This window comes from Chelonoidis abingdonii, chromosome 6 (assembly GCF_003597395.2).
Source record: "Chelonoidis abingdonii isolate Lonesome George chromosome 6, CheloAbing_2.0, whole genome shotgun sequence".
NCBI lineage: Eukaryota > Metazoa > Chordata > Testudines > Testudinidae > Chelonoidis > Chelonoidis abingdonii.
In genome coordinates this window covers 16,659,796-16,678,931 of record NC_133774.1, presented here as the reverse complement: position 1 = coordinate 16,678,931, position 19,136 = coordinate 16,659,796, and the positions used below count along the sequence as shown (strand labels likewise).

The 19,136-nt window shown below is 42.8% G+C and overlaps 1 protein-coding gene across 2 annotated transcripts in view; it reads left to right on the top strand.

Annotated features, from left to right (window-relative positions):
* MYO5B (myosin VB) overlaps positions 1 to 19,136 on the top strand; it is a 380,719-nt gene that overhangs the window by 197,087 nt on the left and 164,496 nt on the right. For both annotated transcript variants that reach the window (XM_032768192.2, XM_032768191.2), the window contains exons 6-7: positions 3,232 to 3,375; positions 5,860 to 5,941. In XM_032768192.2, coding sequence (XP_032624083.1) covers positions 3,232 to 3,375; positions 5,860 to 5,941 — 226 coding nt within the window. The remainder of the gene's footprint in view (positions 1 to 3,231; positions 3,376 to 5,859; positions 5,942 to 19,136) is intronic.

The window sequence follows — 19,136 nt, the reverse complement described above, 5'->3', positions numbered from 1 at the left end:
TCCGTGTGTTTTGTTGAGGATGATGGGACCACTGGGCATTGAGCATATGACATTGCATTTTCTAACCCTACGTTAAGAATTTTATGACCAGTAGAAAGCACCTGAGGGCATAAACTGCATACAAACTCTTTTGTAGAATGTCAGTAGAATAAGTACAGGGTGAGAAGCGTAGTTTGAGAATTGAGCTCTTCAGGTCCAGGCTGAGTCACGTTGGCAGGAAATGGCATGTGCACTGCGTCACTGAAGGTAAGCTTAGGACGTAACTCTCCAGGGCTGTCAAACGATTAAAATGAAACTTTGCAATTCTTAATTTTTAAAATGAGAAGTTCCACGAAGATGGGTTGTTTGTTTGTTGTTTTATTTTTGTCTGTCTGTCTTGAAGTTTGGCATAAAATATAGGTTTCAGAGGAAAGCGCACACACGCCCCAGCCTGGCTGCTGCTGGCTGCCGATGGTGAAGTGTTTCCCCAGGGCTTGTGCGCGGTGTGCTCCTGAACCACAGGAAGCAAAGATAAGGGCTCCCGGGAGGCTTGGTGGGGAAGTTGGAGGTGGGTTCCTGACTTGCTGTTTGTGAAAGTGCATGCAGCCCAGGCGCCCTGCATACCAAGTCTCAGGCGAGGCTCTGGGGGCTTGGGAACAAGGACCAGTATTGCGGAGCAGGACCAGTGGCTGCCCCTGCCGGTGTGAGAGTGGTAGAGCTCCCAGTTTTAGATGGCCAGGGGGGATGATCCCAACTTCCCTGATGTCTGAGAGCCACCTCCTGCTGTGCAAGCTTTGCTCCCTGCTGTGACACGGTCTGCACAACAATGAGGAGGAGCTGGAGCCCGAGCTACCGGGTGTGAGAGGAGCGGAGAACGGGGATTGCATTCGGCCGAGACATAAGGCGCTCTCTGACTGCTGTGCTGGCTGCCTTCAGTGTTGCCCCTCCTGCCACCAAGGAACTCTGGGATACATCCAGAGGGCTGCTGGGACCAATGGGCGTACAGAGGAACCAACAGAGCTCAGACTCTCCGGCCCTGCAGAGGTCCTGGGCTCCTGGGTCTGAGCCCTAGGTTAGCACATTTGAAGTGCGGACTATTAGGGGAGTTCTGGGCTTGATAGCTGGGTCTTAAATTGCTGTGTAGACATATCCACTTGCTTGACCTTGGGTCTTTTTTTTTTGCTGTGTAGACATACACTTACATAACTTGAGACTGGCGTATTCAGGACTTCGTTGATTATAACCTGAAATCAAGGCTGAACTCTTACCCTGGCACACTGAGGCATTGTCAGTGGATTTAGGTTTTGAAGAGGCAGATGATTTACTTGTGGGAATATTGAGCCGGGCCCTGTCCTTATCATTGCCGTACTGGCTGCAGGGATTCTTACATACAATTGTTGGATGCATCTAGGCTGCAGCTCTATTTTTATCCTTTCCAAAGTGACTGAAGCAATGTATAATAATGACTGCATTTATTGCAGATATTGTAGGCACAGCACTTAGTGCCTATGCTTGGTCTGGAGAGCTGCCACTGTTGTACAATAACTTAGCTGCGATGACAGGCCTTTCCCTTGGGTGATGGATACCCCTGTGATGCCCCAGTGGACACACCTGTACATCTGTAACAATAAAATGGATGTGTTTTCATTGTTGTGAATTTTACAAAGTGCCAGATTGCCCCCCGTTATGTGATGGAGGACTTCACTTTCTAGGGATATCCGTGTCAAAAGAGCACGCTTCCCTCACAGTGCCCCGACAACGTGCTTCAGTACGGGTGAGAAGAGACCGTTATTAGAGATGAGAAGGGCGTTCAGTCTCCAGCTCGTTCAGTCAGCCTCTTTGCTCAGACTATCAACAAGGTCATTGCACAAAACGCTTAGAAAGGTAAAGTGGATGGCACATGAGGAGCCACAGCCCTACAGTATATTAAGTGATGTGGTGATGTGTCCAGTTCCTAGTGGACTAAGTATAGACAAGTCCACCTCAGAAAACCACCACCACAAACTGTTAGTAATCAGCATTCTTGTTTGGCAGTCTCACCTGAGAGGTACTTCATTGCACTGGTAAGTTGTTGACCTTGATCGTATACTCTTTGTGTTAGGGGCCATGTCCTTCTACATGTCTGTAAAGTTCCAACACACTATGGGTGCTATATAAGTACTGAATGAAATTGAATGATTGAGTGGGCGTGGGTCATAAGCGCTGACTTTTATTTTTCCCTGAGGATGCTCCACCCCTGCTCTGCCCTGAAGCCCCGATCCCATGACACCTCTTCCCCTGAGGCCCCACCCTTAGTCCACCCCATCCCCAACACTACCCCCTCGCTATTCTCTGCCCTTCCCCAAGCCTCTCCCCCAGCTGCCAAACAGCTGATCAGCAGTACCCAATGGATCACCTGTTTGGGTGGGGCCTCGCCAAACAGCTGTGGCTGATGGGTGCTGAGGACCCACTGTTTTTTTTTTCTGTGGGTTCTCCAGCTCCAGAGCACCCACAGAGTCAGCACCTATGGGCATGGTGACTAAAACTATCCTCTAACCCCTGAAGGCGTAAAGCTTGAGGCACTGCTGTCCTCCCGTGCTGTACCTGTCCCACGGATAAAGAGAGGGCATGAAATACCAGGAATGTCAGTCTGGCAGCTATCACCAGCACAAAGTTCAGCAGTGTGAGGGGCTAGCCACCCACATATGTACCTAGGGTCTCAGATGGGACTATATTTGGGCCGGCTAGCATCTCCTGCCACTCACACCACAGCAGCTACAGGTCTATTTTTGGCGCACTAGCTAGTTAGACCTAGTGTGGGATGTCTACCCATGCTGGAAGTTACATAAACAGCTCCAATATAGACATATCCTTAAATATAGGTTAATGAAGGCTAAGGGGGTTTAAAAGGCAAGTCAGAGGACTGTTATGGCCATGGAATGTCAGTGACATATTCTCTCTAATTTTTGAGAATGTTATAACATTTCCATTAAGGTTCCAGTACTCTTCCACAATAAAAGTCCTTGAAACTAAATCAGCTAATGTTGATACAGTGAACTGGGCCATACCAGAGATCATCTAGGTCCTTTGCCTTCATCAATTTACTGCACTTTGAATTCTCTGACTACTTCCGATTGGGAATTCTCTCTCTCCAATCTTCACCTGACTATCTATGTGCTAGGTTTATTTATTTCTAGGCTCTGGAGAGTAAAAAACTGTCTTCCTGAGATAATATGCAAACTTACAATTTATGTTGGGTTCTATTTCATACAGGCAATTGGAAATGCTAAAACAACCAGGAACGACAATAGCAGTCGCTTTGGGAAATACATTCAGATTGGCTTTGATAAAAGATACCATATCATTGGTGCCAACATGAGGACGTATCTGTTGGAAAAATCAAGAGTTATGTTCCAGGTGAGTTATGCAACATTTTCCTTTGGACTCCTTAATTTTATTTTTATTTTTTTAGTGAACTTGCATTTTTTTTCTTAAAGATGGATATAGATACATTAAAACCTTCCCTTTTATAAGTCAGACTTTTGGCAGACCCTGGCTTTGGAGACTAATCTAACAAATTTTGACAGTTCTTCAGAGTTAGAGGCTGAGAACATATGATGGTGGTTTTGATTGTCAGAACTGGCTTTGTATCAGTGCTCTGTTTTTAAAAAGCTTTTTGGAATGTTAAGAACATAATAATGGCCATACTGGCGCAGATCTCTGGTCCATCTAGCCCAGTGTCCTGTCTTCTAGCAGTGGCCGGTGTCAGATGCTTCAGAGGGAATGAATGGAACAAGGCAGTTAGCGATTTCCAGATTCTGACAGTCAGAAGTTTAGGGGAACCCAGAACACGGGGTTGCGTTCTTGCCTTACTCGTTGCCCAGCTGCACTGTAGATATGCTCGTGAAACATACCATGATTGTTTTGTACTTTTGATTGTAAATGTAATAGCTGTTAGGGTACCTAGAGCTCATTTATCCTTCTTTGTATTATTTTTTTAAATAAAATAAATGAATTGAATTGGAATGCAGAAAAAGAGATCATCGGAGAAATACAATGCATTAGGGCTCTTGTTACATGTTGCTAAAAAAAGGTAAAGTAGAATTATAGCTGTAAATATATTAATCTAGGAAATAAATGTATTAGAATTTTGTAGTTATTTTAAAAAGTAAAAGCCACAGAACTCTAAGTTAAGGTTAAAATAAAAAAATTTTTAAAAAGCCCCTCGGAAAGTCATAACACTTGGAACCTTGCTAATCTGCAGATGTTATGATTATCACACCAAGAAGAGCAATCATGGCCCCCATTTTTCAGCAAAGATTTAATGAAAGGTAGAAGTTGCATATTGGTAAGACTTTGTTCATTTGTGGTGGGGTTTTTTTTTAATAGTTTGTTTGGGGAGCAATTTTCTTCAAACAATTCACTCCATAGTATTTTTGTAATTCTTCTTTCTTTATCTGCAACCTCACTTTTCAAATTCAAATCCCACTATTTAAGTAAGTGTGTTTGTGTGTGTGTGAGAGAGAGAGAAAGAGAGAGAGAGACACACACACATATCCCTAACTTCCTACATGTGAGCAGTGTTTTTAATGGAACTACTCATCAGCTTAAATTTGGGCATGTGCTTAAGTATTTTTCCAAATCAGGTCATAGTCTCTCTCTGCGTGTGAGTGGGTGGGTGTCTGTGGTGAGGATAGTCAGGATCATATGAGGTACACATTTGTTTTATGTGTAAGTATGTGCATCATTAGGTTCAGTCTGTGCTTTCTGTATCTTAGCTAGTTGACTGGATCTGGTTCAGCAAAGCACTTAAGTATGTGCTTCTCTGCTATGTTGAAATGGAGCCCAGGGCAGGGAATTTGCTGTCTTCTATCATTTGCTCAAAGCATGATTCACAAATAATAGTAAGATTTTGTATTTAAATATCAGCTTTGATCTTGAAGCATCCCCAAGCATCAATATTTTTACCTGTAGTTAATGAAATCTTCACTTGGTTCAGGCACTCTTCATTCTTAAGCATCAAGGTTTCTGCTATAGAGGGGAGTCTTGGCTGAACCTTAAAGTTTCAAGGCTTTTGATGTATGCTGTAACTCACCTGTACATGCAGCTCTTCTGAGAGGCTTTGACACTTGATTTCATGAACTGCAGATTAGTCAATATCCTTACAGCATTCTCCTCCCTGCCCCCCAGTAACAATATGTTTTTACCTAGAAATTCCAGTAATTGGCAGGTTCTGTGACAGTGGCTGTGGTAAAGAGGCATAATCATAAGCAGGGTAGCAGTGCTCTTGTACTGTGGGTGTGCCCAGTGCGTTAAGGAGAGCTGGCTAAATCTTGTCAAACACTTTCTCTCTAAATCTAAAAGTGTTGGTTTAACAGTAAGGTGAAAGTAAAAGTGTTCATGTTTTTTCACTGTTAATTATGTATACTACCACAGTCAGTGTAGCTGCTTTACATTCACACAGGTAGTATGTTTGTTGTTTTACATGAAAGAGTAATGGTTTGTGATTGCTTGTTCCATAGGTTGGGCTAGTAGGGACCAAGGGCCACATTTACAAGTTTATTTAGGTGCCCAAAGATGCAGAGAGGTGCTTAGGAGTTACAAAAGAACCTGATTTAGGCACCTACCTGCATCTTTGGGCACCTAAATGCCTTGGTAAATCTGTCCCTAAGAATGCCATGAAAGCAACATGCCCTTGAAAGGAAAGAAGCTTGTACTGCTTAAAACTGACCTTTGAGTTGCCTTTAGGAAGCCACGCTGACCACATAGTAATGTGAAGTTGCGATGGTTGGGATGAACCTTGGGGTATGGAAGACCCTGCTGTGAGTGGCAGAAAAATGAAGACTGTTGATTGTCCTTATGTCATTGGCTCTAAAGTAACTCCATATTTTTGTTTTGTAGGCAGATGATGAACGAAACTATCATATCTTCTATCAGCTGTGTGCCTCTGCCAGTCTTCCAGAATTTAAAGACCTAGCACTAAGTAAGTATGCTACTCCCGCAACCCATTGGGATCTCTGAGGCGCTTGCTACATGCAGCCTGTTCTTTGCAATAGCAACAAGAATATACACTATTACTGTAAATGCAGCCCTACAGAGTCAGAAGCCTGGTCTACACTACGCATTTAAATCGATTTAAAGAGTGTTAAATCGATTTAACGCTGTACCCGTCCACACTACAACACCCTTTATATCGATATAAAGGGCTCTTTAAATCGATTTCTGTACTCGACGAGAGGAGTAGGCTAAATTCGATATTAACATATCGGATTACGGTTAGTGTGGATGGAAATCGACGGGCGTTATCTCACAGTGCACACTGACCGCTCTGGACAGCAATCTGAACGTGGAGCAGGTACGGTAAAAGGAAATCCCGGCGAAAACTTTGAAGTTTATTCTGCTTCCCGCGTGGGTATATCACGCAGCATGGGCCGGGGTGGCGATGCCCAGTCCCAAATCAAAAAAAGGCTCTAGCATGGACCTATGGAGATAGGATTATCGCTGTATGGTGAGACAAATCTGTGCTGTATCAGAGCCGTTACAGAACGAAAATGCCAAAGCGTTTTGAAAAAAAAATCTCCAGGAAACAGCTGCGTGAAAAGCCAACGAAGCCAGAGCTCAAAATGGATGCTGCATGGATGGAGGGGGTACTGAGGACTCCAACGCTATCCCACGTCCCACAGCAGTCTCTTGAAAAGTTTGCTTCCTGAGCTCCAATGTCTGTAGGTTCAAATTGTGTCTGGCGTGGTCAGAACAGCTCTCCGTTTCTCCCCCCCCCCCCATGTGAAAGAAAGGGGAAGAAATAATTTATATGACTATTTCCAATGTCACCCTAGTACTGATGCATGTAAGTGATGCTTGCAGCATGAAGAGGCAGTATTCCGCTCTGCTCCCTCCCCCCTTCCCGTGGTAGTGCAATAGGGACAGTAACTCTCATGACTTCAACATGTTGACATCGAGAGCCAACATTGGCTGGTTACTCCCAGCTAGACTAGGACAGAACTGGCTAATAACCAGCATTCATCCATAGCTAACTGGGGGCTTTAGCCCCTCCCTTTCTGTGTAACAGAAAAGATTCTGGAGCTGTCATAGCAGCAGCAATGCTGGGCCTCTCCCCACACCACTGTAATGTCCTGCCTGACTTTAGCATTCATCCACGCCGGTAGAGGGCTGCCTCCACTCATTTTATGTCACTACTAAACACTTCAGTGTTCTTAATTCCTGCATTCTTTATTACTTCATGACACAAATGGGCAGGACACCATGCCACGGTACCCAGGAAGGTGGGGGGAGGAGGGAAGCAACGGGTGGGTTGTTGCAGGGGCACCCCCTGGATGAATACTGACACGGAGCAGCTGTGCTTCTGATACACTGGTCCTCTAATACACTTGCCCCTATATTCTAGGCAGGACTGACTCTATTTTTAGATCACCAATAAGGGAAGGGATTTGACCTCAGTCCCGAAGGTGAGTCAATTCCCAATTGTGCCTGTTGCGTTGCGGCCCGGCCGATTTTCAAGCAGGCATCGATGATAGCAGCAGACAGTAACAGAGGAGGAGAGAATAACCATCATCTCATTGCCAGTTTTTCTCTGGCAGTAGACGGTCACAGAATGACCACTAACCATCTCTGCTATCATCTGGCAAAAGCACAAGTGAATGCTACTGTGTTGTAGCGCTGTTTGGAGTATCGCCTCTCTGTCCCAACGGCATCCAGTACAACATACTAGTGCCGGAAAAAAAAAAAGCCTAAACGGCTTCCATGGTTGCGTGCTATGCGTCTGCGCAGGGCAAATCCAGGGAAAATGGGCGGCGAAAGGATTGTCAGCCTGATTGTTTTCCCGGAGGAAGGAATGACTGACGACATTTACCCAGAAACAACCCGCGACATAATGATTCACCCCCCAGTAATTCCAAGGGGCGGCGAGACATGGCGGCGAAACTATGGGATAGCTAAGGAAGAGCTACCCACAATGCAAACGCTCAACGCTTTAGAAATCGACGTTAGCCTCAGACCATGGACGCACAACGCCGAATTACTGTGCCTAGTGTGGCCGCATGAAATCGAATTTATAATATCAGTTTTATAAAACTGATTTTAGCTAATTCGATATTATCCCGTAGTGTAGACGTGGCCTCATTGGTTAGATTCTGTGTGCCAACTACAGAACTAGACATCTTACCAGAAAGGTTTAAAGGGAAATAAGTTTTGGAAGGCTTGTTCTTGTCGATAGAGTGCATGTTTGTCCACATCCCATCATCGACAGTGTGGTGCATATCAGTCAGATTAAATCTCAAGGGTGCAATAGCTGAGCCGCTGCAGGCTAAGACTGAGGCTCCTTGCAGAGATGTGTAAGGAATCTTATGCGATGCTCTATCTGACGTCATCAGGTTCACTTTTGTGAATTCTGTTGTTCAAAGTTTAAAATGGGAATGAATGACAAACCATTGTTAGAAGTCTCTCATGATGAATCTGAGTGAAACACATCTTATAGAAAGCTGCTTATTAAAAAGTGACACTTTGTTGTGACACCAAGATTGTGGAGCCCGGATGATCTTTGTAAATGAGCACATATCCATGTTAAGCATCATTTGTTTTGTTTAAAATATTATGGGTCTGATTTTTTTATGGGGCTCTGATTTGGTCTCCCTTTTTGCAGGAAAATGTTTGTGCTTATAATTAATTGTACCATCAAACTTGTGTCCACAATTAATCGCTGACATAAATCCTACTGTTCAGATATTTAAGAACAGCACAGGGAGGAAAATTCGGTGTCTTAGGCATTTAAATAATAGGATTTGTGCTCACATTTAATTGTGCAGAAATGGAGATGAATTATCTGTGGGTTTGATTATTTGCTGTCACTAAAATAGAGAAGCTAGTATTGCAAATATGTCCCCAGATACTCATGTTACTAAAATTTATTAGGAGTGATGAACAAGGCAGCATGGAAACGTGTACACCTCTACCCCGATATAACGCTGTCCTCGGGAGCCAAAAAATCGTACTGCGTTATAGGTGAAACCGCATTGTATCAAACTTGCTTTGATCTGCTGGAGTGCGCAGCACCGCCCGCCCCGAAGCACTGCTTTACCACGTAATATCCGAATTCGTGTTATATTGGGCTGTGTTATGTCAGGGTAGAGGTATAATTCTTAGGCAGAGCTCTCAGACTGCTGGAGTTAGTGTTTCCTAGAGGATAGAGCAGATGACTGGAAGTTAAAACTCCTGGGTTCAACTTTTCACTTTGGTAGAGATTCCCTTGGCGTTGGGCAAGTCCATTGAATATCTCTGCACTTCAGTTTAACCCTCTAGACGTAATAATACTTCGGCTCGCAAGTCTGTTGTGGTGACTAATTAAGATGTGCAAAGTGTATGGAGACCCTTGGATGAAAGGTTCTGTACAAATGAGAAATATTATCAGTTGCTTAATATTAATTATGGTTATTATTTAGTGTCAGAAATGTCACTTCCCAACAAAATGGTAGCCACCAGCTTCAAACTCAGAAATTTCTATTGTAACTAGTGACATATTTTCCGATTTATTTCACACTTCAGATATGTTGAGAATTGCTTCTTACCATGAGCACTTGCAGCTTGCTATGCCAAACAATGGGCACGATTTCTTCCAAAGCTCTGCCTTTTATTTTTTTTTTCCCAAGAGCTCAAAGCAATATACAAATATTGTTTGCAAAATGCAAACAATGAGCCCTAGAGATGGAAAAGGTGTATAGAGCAGTGAAACTGCAATTTGTTCAGCGTAAGCAGGGCCAACATTGATATCTGAGCCAGCCTGACCATACATGTTATTTGATGCCCACATTCAGGCATACAAAGAAGCAGAGAGATGAACAAAAAAGTGTTCTTTACTCCAGAAGGAAGAATGAATCACTTGGATGAAAGACTGACGGCAAATATAAATGCACTTTGTGGCACCATTTTCTCTCATTTTGTTTCTGTGCTGTTCAGTAAGGACAGATTGCAGAAGCCAAGGTAAAGGATTTAAAAAAAAAAAAAGTGTTTCCCAGCGACTCCTGCAAAGTGAAATGTGGCACTACCCGCAAGAACTGTAGCGTATTAAAAGTCAGAATATTGTTGACTAGATACTTCAGTCTGTCTGCCAGTCATCTGAGTGAAAGTCTAAGGTCAGAAGTATTTTCAGAGCTCTGTCTGGCAGATCTCTGTTCGTATGGTCTGTTCTTGCTATGAGTTCCTTGCAGATAGGAGTGGAAGACTATCGGAATAGAGATCAGCATTATGAGTCTGAAAGGACACTGGCTTTGATCTCGGAGCTCATGGAAACATACTTAATCGACTCTTGTATCCCAGTTATGAAATTGTCTTATAATAATTGAATTTCCATGATGCCTCAAGCAATAAATCCTTAGTGCATGGCGGCTGTAAAGTCTTGGTTTGTATCACTGTGTACAGATTATTAGAGATGTGATGAGCTTACATACCTGAATACTCAAATCTTACTCTGGGTAACACAGAACTGTTTATAACGTCACTGGTCAGCTTGACTCACCAGTCACTGGCCAAGCTCTGATCACCCCTGACCCATAAGGGTTTATGTAGACTAAGGTGAAAGGTGTATCAGAGTACACTAGCTTGCACGTTCTAGTGCACACTTTCTAAAACTCTAGGATAGACAAGGATAATTGTACTTCCACACCTGCTAGCTAAGAGGGAAGCTTAGGCTTCTACTTATCCATTTAGTTCCTGCTAAAGTGCAGCTTGTCTTGTCTGCACTAGATTTTGAGTATGCTAGCTAACGTGTTCTTAAAAAAAAAAAAAAATCCTTCTTTTAGGTCTAGTCGAGACAAACCCAAAACATGGTGTGCATGTGTGTATTGCATCGTGTTACCATCATGTGAATGAGTGTAACATGACAGTAAAATGCACTGAATTGGTACTGAATCTATTGCAGGATAATAATGATCAGCCCTGGCAAAGAACAGCACTAACTTCACACAGTCAATTCTCAGCACCCCTATAAGAGAGGCGCTAATTCCCAGTTCACAATGGGGAAACAGAGAAGCTATGGCCTCACTGCAAAAAGATGGGGTTTTTTCATTGAGATAGCTATTTCGATGTAAAATCTTAGTGCAGACAAGCTATAGGTAATTCTTTCTTCAGTGTAGCTAATCCTGCTCCCCTATATGAAATATACCTCGAATAGCTACACTGAGACAAAAGTTTCCTGTGCTTTCTCTCCACTAGGACTTTACATCAAGATAGCTGTCTCCATGTAAATAGCATACTTTTCATTGGGTGAGAAGAGAAGTCAAAGCCAGAGAGGTTTAGAGAATTGTTAGACATGGCAAGCCAGTGGCAAAGCTGGATTCGACCTGGAATAGAGTAGATTAGCACTCAGAAGGCCCTGTCTCCCATTCAGGCAGCCCTGCTCCCCAGTTCCTCAGGCATTGAGCTTTCCAGGCACTAAGGCCTGGACTATGCCTGAAACTTAGTTTGACCTTACTACGACACTCGGAGCTGCGAAAAATTTCATTCCCCGTGTGATGTAGTTAGATTGACCTAATCTCCACCCTAGGTGCAGCTAGACCTAGGGAAGAATTCTTCCATCGAACTAGCCGTCACTTCTTGTTGAGGTGGATGGACCTACATTGGTGGAAAAACCCCTTCTGTTTATACAGGAAGCATCTACACTATTGCAGCGCAGCTGCAGCACTCTTGCTATGCTGCTAACATGTAAACATACCCTAACTGTTCAACTTCACATGCTAAAACCCAAAGTGTACGTATGGAGGTATCACTGTGACACAGACCATAAATTTCACAAGCTATAAAGATTTTCAGAGGATGGTTTTCAAAATCTGAGCTATGACAAGGCTGCAACAGAGGAAAAACTAAAAAGAGAGAGAGGTTTTACTTTAGAGAGAGACTCTCTCCTTTTTTTTTTAATTACATTTTAATCAATGCCCTAGAATTCACGGTCAGGCTAGAATCAGTCCCTATGGATCTTAAAACATGCCTTGATGTCATTGCTACAGGAACAGTAGCAAGGCAGAAACACAGCTGGTAACTACACACACATACATTCTTCATAAAGCTTTAAACAGAAACCAAAAACCAATTAAACCCCTTGTGGGCTAACCTCCCAGTCACACACTAGCCAGTGGCGCTATATTGTGCTGGCTGTTTCCATTACTTTTCCTTCCAGACACTGAAGTTGTAAAGAAGCCCTCTTTGATTTGCCAAGGGAAAAACAGTCTTTCACCCTTCCGTGCTGCCAGATGATATGAACATACATTGCATTTTTAGGAACGTTGTTTAAAAAGACTTGTTAATTCCATTGATCTCTGCATATTCCACACAAAAGGAATGCCAGCAGTCTAGGATGATATCCAGGAGCCTTGCATCACTTCTCTGTCACCCAGTTAGGACTGGGCTCATTCATTACTTAATTTTAATTTTTCACTAGAATAGCGGGCATTATTTAGCACCCTACAGTATAAAAACAGAATATGTGCACTGGCTGGCACAGTCATGCAAACACACTATATTATTATATCAGTGCTTTTCACTGAGGGATGGAGCCCATAGCTTGCTTCATGTGTGTGCAAGTTGGAAGAGGTCCTTTTAGACCCTTGGCTTCTCTAGGATAATCAGGAAGCAGCTGTGGGCAAAAACACGTTTCTCCCCTCAACATGACAAGAAGAATGCCACTTTTCCACTCCAGTGTGGACCTGGGCATACTGAACCACACTCTTGTCCTCCCCAGACAAGACTAATAATGTGCTTGAACATCTTGAGAAGTTCAGATGCTACAGAGGTCCTGAGATACTAGGGTCATATAAGAACCTAGACAGAAGTGGATACTAGTGCAAAACACTTCTACACACTAATTATGTGGTGCAACATTCAGAGAGCTCGTTATACAGCTGCTCTGTAGCCTCTCTTAGATGTCAGTTAATTTCTGGGTTGTCTCTGAGGTGCTCATTTTGATATCTAAAGCTCTAAATGATTTATGATTTGCTGACCTCAGAGACCACCTCTCTTCCCAAGTGAAAGCACTGCAGTTGGCTATCAATGGATGAGCTCAAGGAGTCTTCCGCCTTTAAATTTTAGCCTTGTTTGGCAGAACATGAAGGAAAGTTACTTAAATGCAGGGCGTAGTGGGTATTGTTAATGGCAATAACATATGAGACCATGTTCCAGATAAAGGCCAAAATTCACTCCTATCATCTCTATGGTGGATAGATGCTATAGCCTGTTTTCCATACAGTAAATATGCACCAGTCTTGGTGACTTTCACGTTGGTAGGGAAGGGCAAAACAATGAAGTCTAGATCTGCCAAATAGACTGAAGAGAAGAATTCTGCTCAAACCCTTCAGAAAAGCCAGTTTTAGAGTCTCTCCTAGCTTCTTCCTACAATCACACCTTGCAAGTTTTCTACAAGGAGCACTACAGCAAATTTTTGGAATATTCAAAAATGTAGCTGTATTGGATGGCAAAGCCCAAAGGCTAATGAATCAAGCACAGGACTAGGAATAGGAAATTCTGTTCCTACATCTCCCAGTGACAGGCCTGAAGAATGATGTCCACTGATCCTTCTTTACACACGTTTTAATTGTGTCTCAAAAACAGCTGAACAGGTTTGCCACCATTTCACAGATAGATGAATTTGAGGCTCAGAGAAGTTAAACAGCTTGCCCAAGATCACACAGCCGATGAGTTGGATTTTGACACTGACCTATCTGGTACATAATATTGGAATTGGAAAAGATTCAAAAAAGGTCAACAAAAATGATTAGGGGTATGGAACAGCTTCAGTATGTGGAGAGATTAATAAGATTGGGACTTTTCAGCTTGGAAAAGGGACGACTAAGAGGTGATATGATAGAGATCTATAAAATTGTGACTGGTGTGGAGAAAGTAAATGAAGTGTTATTTACTCCTTCTCATAACACAAGAACTAGGGGTCACCAAATGAAATGAATAAGCAGCAGATTTAAAACAAACAAAAGGAAGTATTTCTTCACCCAACGCACAGTCAACCTGTGGAACTCTTTGCAGAAGATGTTGTGAAAACCAAGGATTATTACAGACTCAAAAAGAACTAGATAAGTTAAGGAGGGTAGGTTCAGGATGGCAGATGGCATCCCTAGGCCTCTGTTTCCAGAAGGCTGGGAATGGCACAAGAGGCATGGAATCACCTTGTGTGATGAGTTGATAAAGAAACCCCTGGGTATGCCAATGATGTGCCAGAACTAATATCTGTCCCTGCTTTCTTGCCTTGGCAGCTTGGGACTTCAGTACCCTCCTGATTGAAGCGCCAGAACCCATAGCCCTGCTGCAAACCCAGACCCAGGTTGAACCACACCCCTAACAGCTGTAGGCTTAATTGAAGCAGCTTAAGAAGTGTTCCTGTTTTTGACACTCTGATGCCCAACTCCCAATGGGCTCCAACCCCAAATAAATCCATTTTAACCCTGTATAAAGTTTATCAGGGTAAACTCAGTAATTTTCATTCTTCTGTAACCTGATAAGAGAAGGAATGCACAGCTGTTTCCCCACCACCACCGTATTAATACAAACTCTGGGTTAATGAATAAATAAAAAGTGATTTATTAATAAGAAATTAGGATTTAGTGTTCCAAGTAGTAACAGACAGAACAAGTGAATTACTAAGTTAAAAAAAAAATCGCAAGTTTAAGACTAATACAGTAATAAAACTGAACACAGATAAAACTTACCCTCAGATGTTTCAATAAGTTTCTTTCACAGACTGGGACACTTCCTAGTCTGGGCCCAATCCTTTCCCCTGGTACAGCCCCTGTTCCAGCTAGGTAGTAAAGCTAGGGGATTTCTCATGATTGCAGCCCCTTTGTTCTGTTCCACTCACTTATATATCTTTTGCCATAAGGCGGGAATTCGTTGTCCCTTGGATCCCAACCCCTCTCTCAGTGAGAAACACCAGGTTAAAGATGGATTCCATTCAGTTGACACGATCAACATGTCACTGTAAGACCCCAAGCCTTCCATTCCTCCCAGCTTGACTCTCAGGAAGGCCTGTCTGCAAACAGAAGCATCACGTCAATTGTCCTGGTTGATGGGAGCCATCAAGATTCCAAACAACCATTAATGGCCCACAGTTTGCATAATTACAATAGGCCCTCAGAGTTATATTTCATATTTCTAGTTTCAGATACAAGAGTGATACATTCATGCAAATGGGATGACTACACTCAGTAGATTATAAGCTTTGTAATGATACCTTACAAGAGACCTTTTGCATGAAGCATATTTTAGTTACATTATATTCACACTCATCAGCATACTTTCATAAAATCATATAGAATACAACATCACAATTTGATGTTTACCTGTTCTATTCGTTCCCTCTGGGGCACCTGGCACTAGCCACTGTTGGAAGACAGGATACTGGGCTAGATGGACCTTTGGTCTGATCCAGTATGGCCATTCTTATTCATGCCCTTCCATTGAAGTATACATCATTTCACTTACCTGTCTGGGTCTATTTCTGCCAATCTGTAAAATACATAAGCAAAATATGAAAATACAGATATATGTCCACATTACTTGTAGGAGGTATGTGAAGATTAAGGTCTCTATCTTACAGATGACACCAGCACACCTTATCTAAGCTTTTTCATAATTCACCAATGGAATATTTTGACCAAAAGTAGCTTTGCAATTTTTCACACTAAAAGATGCTATTATCCAGAAGCTGCCAGTAAGCAGAAGGAACTGTTTTCAGGGGGATACATAGAAAGGGGAGCATGGAACAATGATAGATGGTACAGAACAGTAGTTGTGAAACTGTTTATTAACTTTCAGTATTAAAGAAAACCAAACATGATACACAGTAATGTTGTATAGTGTACCATAATGCTCAGAGCAGGGGTTCTCAAATTTCATTGCACCGTGACCCCCTTCTGACAACAAAAATTACTACATGACCTCAGGAGGGGGGACCGAAGCCTGAGCCCCATTGCCCCAGGTGAGGGAGTGGGGCCAAAGTCGAAGCCCCAGGTCTTCAGTCCCAGGCAGGGGCCTGTAATCTGAGCCCTAGGGCTGAAGCCCTCAGGCTTCAGCTTTGGCCCCAGTCCCCAGCAAATCTAAGCCAGCACTGGTGACCCCATTAAAACGGGGTCGCGACCCACTTTGAGGTCCCAACCCACAGTTTGAGAACCGCTGGCTTAGAGCAAACTTAGGAAATTTCAGCTTGCTATGTGTCACAAGAAATACTGTAAAGCTCTGTACTGCTCTAGATTGCTGACTAGGATGTCTGCCCGCCATTCAGTAGCAGCCAGAAGGTCAGCATCTTGGTTCTCACCATGCTCCTTACACTGAACCATGTTATGCTGGGCTTCCCATCTGAAGGATTAAAGTCCTTCCCCCTGCTAGTCCCCCTGCTGATTCACTTTCTGTTAAAACATCAGTCTTGAGAGTTGAGCACCTTGGCCAAGCTTATGCTGAAACCAGAGCCCCAGGGTTTTACCAACATCTGCCTCGTTTCCCTCACATTGGTGCTTGTAGTCTTGGTGTGTGCCATTCCTGTGCTCCTGTAAAAAGTTATGGCTGTTCTTCTGAATGCGCAAAACTTTGAGACACCAAACCTCTTGGGTCCTCACACTTGCTTAGCACCAGGCTCACACAGGATCTCCAGGACCTGAACTTTAACAGCAAGAGATAGATCCACTGATTGGAAGCCATGGCACACAGTGGAAGTGCTCAGCTATGCATGCTCAGAGGACCTTCTTTCTTTAAAAAAAAAAAAAAAAAGTTTACTTTAGCTGCATGCCTGTTGCTACTATCTGAACTATTAGCATTGGTGTTGACGGGACAGGATTGGTTCCTGGCAATATGTTTCCATTAACCAGAAGTTGCTATTATCAGGGTTGCTATTAAATGTAATCTGTTGTATTTCATGACGAATATTAAAAACGAAAGGAACTTGAAAGTTTATTTAACCACAGAAAATTATTAGTCTTTAGTTTGAGGGAAGAGAGGAGCTGGTGCTTCTGAGAGAATGACATGGCACTAACTACGAGGGTTATTTTATTTTATTTTGTCTCAAAATTTTGAATTTTCAGAATATTTCAACCACTGTCTTAGCTGGCTGAAAATCACGAATCATTGTTCACAAATATCTAAATTTTTTATTTTTTCCCTAGTTCTAATTATAGGTATTGCCAGGCACTGTTTGTGCAATCCTTCCCATACACAGCCCTGTTAATGAGTCTCAGGGCTGATTTGCAGCACCCTTGCAATTTTATTCATATGCCTTTCTTCAGTACCCACTGCCATTTGTGTCAACAGGCATGATGTTCATGGGTTAAGACTTATTTCTGTCTCTGACTTAACCAGCTTTGAGCCAATTGTAGATCTGTAGAGGTGATCAAGTAAGGGTCCCATTTCTCACCCACACTGTCTGTTAAATTCCCATTGAAATCTGAGAATTCTGCATGTGGGGCAAGTGAAGGATCTGGATTTAAATGTTTAATTTTATCTGGGAAAAGAAATACATGGATTAAGTCTAGAATTGCTTCAGTTTATATCTAAACTGGACTGTTCCCAAGTGCTACGCAATGCGCTTCCTGAAAAAAATTAATCAAAATAATTAACGGTGCTAACACACAGCACAAGGCAGTAACATAGTAGTGAATCAGAGGGGTTTGCAATTGTTAAAATCGTTGTGCATGTTTTAAATGAGTATCAAAGTGGCTTCCTCAAGAGGTTTACTTTTAAAAATGCAAATATCAGCCTGATACACATGATCTTAAAAGGAAGATGATGAAAAACAGCCAGAATTTCAGGGGTGGGGTTTGGGAGGGTTTGGTCTACAAACCTTAACTTGGCCAGCTTTCTCCAGAATGGGGAAAAAAGAGGAAGCACCCCGTATTACAATATCTCTTGTGCTAAACAGCCTACAGAGGTAGATACAGTCCCTGCTCTATGGTGCTTACATCCTAAATTAAAAGGCAAATGGATAGCTCCTCTGTCCACCCAGCAGATTTTTGTGCCACAGCGTGGTTAAGGCAGTATATACATAGTTCTGTATCAAATTAGTTACAAGTATATGTAGTCACCTTATTTTAATCAAGCTATAGTTTTTGAAACTGAGTAAACTTGGTTAGGGCACATAACCACGCGAGATCCCCATGCTGGTCTCTGTATCCTTTATTGCAGTGGTAGGTTTTCAGACTTGCTACCTGCCTGAGATTTGCTCTTATTTTCAATCTAAGCCACAAGCCTAAATGAATCCATCTGCTATGTGACTAAGCAGTTATTACGCTGCATTTCATACATACAAGATGACTCAGCACATTTACTGTGCCTCTGCATTCAGGTTCCTGGAAGTTGCCTTCCTCTTACGCACACTTCTCTGTGTTCTGTCAAAGTTAGATTGTTATGCTCATTGGAGCACAGAGCTGTTATTTGTATTGTTTGTGAGCACAATGAACCTTGTGTGGTGTATTGTATGCAATAAATAATTTTCAAGGTTCATAATTTCAGTTACCTGGCCAAATACCTGCCAATTCTGGTCATTTGCCCAAGTGATCAAGTGAAACAGATACTCAGCCAAATGATTAGTTTAGCATAATGGTCCAGATTAATCTCTGGTGTAATTTCATTGAGGCTACTGGGATTACACTGAAGGACAAAATTGATTCCTGCTGTAACACCTGTAGAATAAAGGCTTATAATGGGGATCAAAGAACTGATCTTATTTATTTCGTGATGTGTCCCGTCCCCCCCCAAAATCAGGATTCCAGAAAACAAACAATGTCTCTGTCCTTGATTGTTTACATGGTTCTAAATCTGAGTAATGGGATGAAATTTAGGAAAGGAAAAATTTGGTTAAAATAAAAATAACCTATTAACATAAATAAGACCTGCTAAACTATGGAGTTCCTCCGAAAGGAAGTTCTTGGACACACAGTTATTTGGGATATTTAAAACTAGGCTGGACGGCATGCTCAGGGAGGAGGCAGGGCAGGGGTGAACTGTTTCACTTCTCCTGCCTCCCAGGCTTGCGGCGCCAATCAGCTTAGGCGCTGCCAACCTGGGAGGCGGAAGTGAAGCAGCAACGGGGTGCTCATTCTGTTGTGTGGAGCAAGGTTGAGCTGGAGCCGGGGGGGGTCTCAGGGTGTGGCGTGGGGAGCTGCTGCGGGGGGGCACCTCAG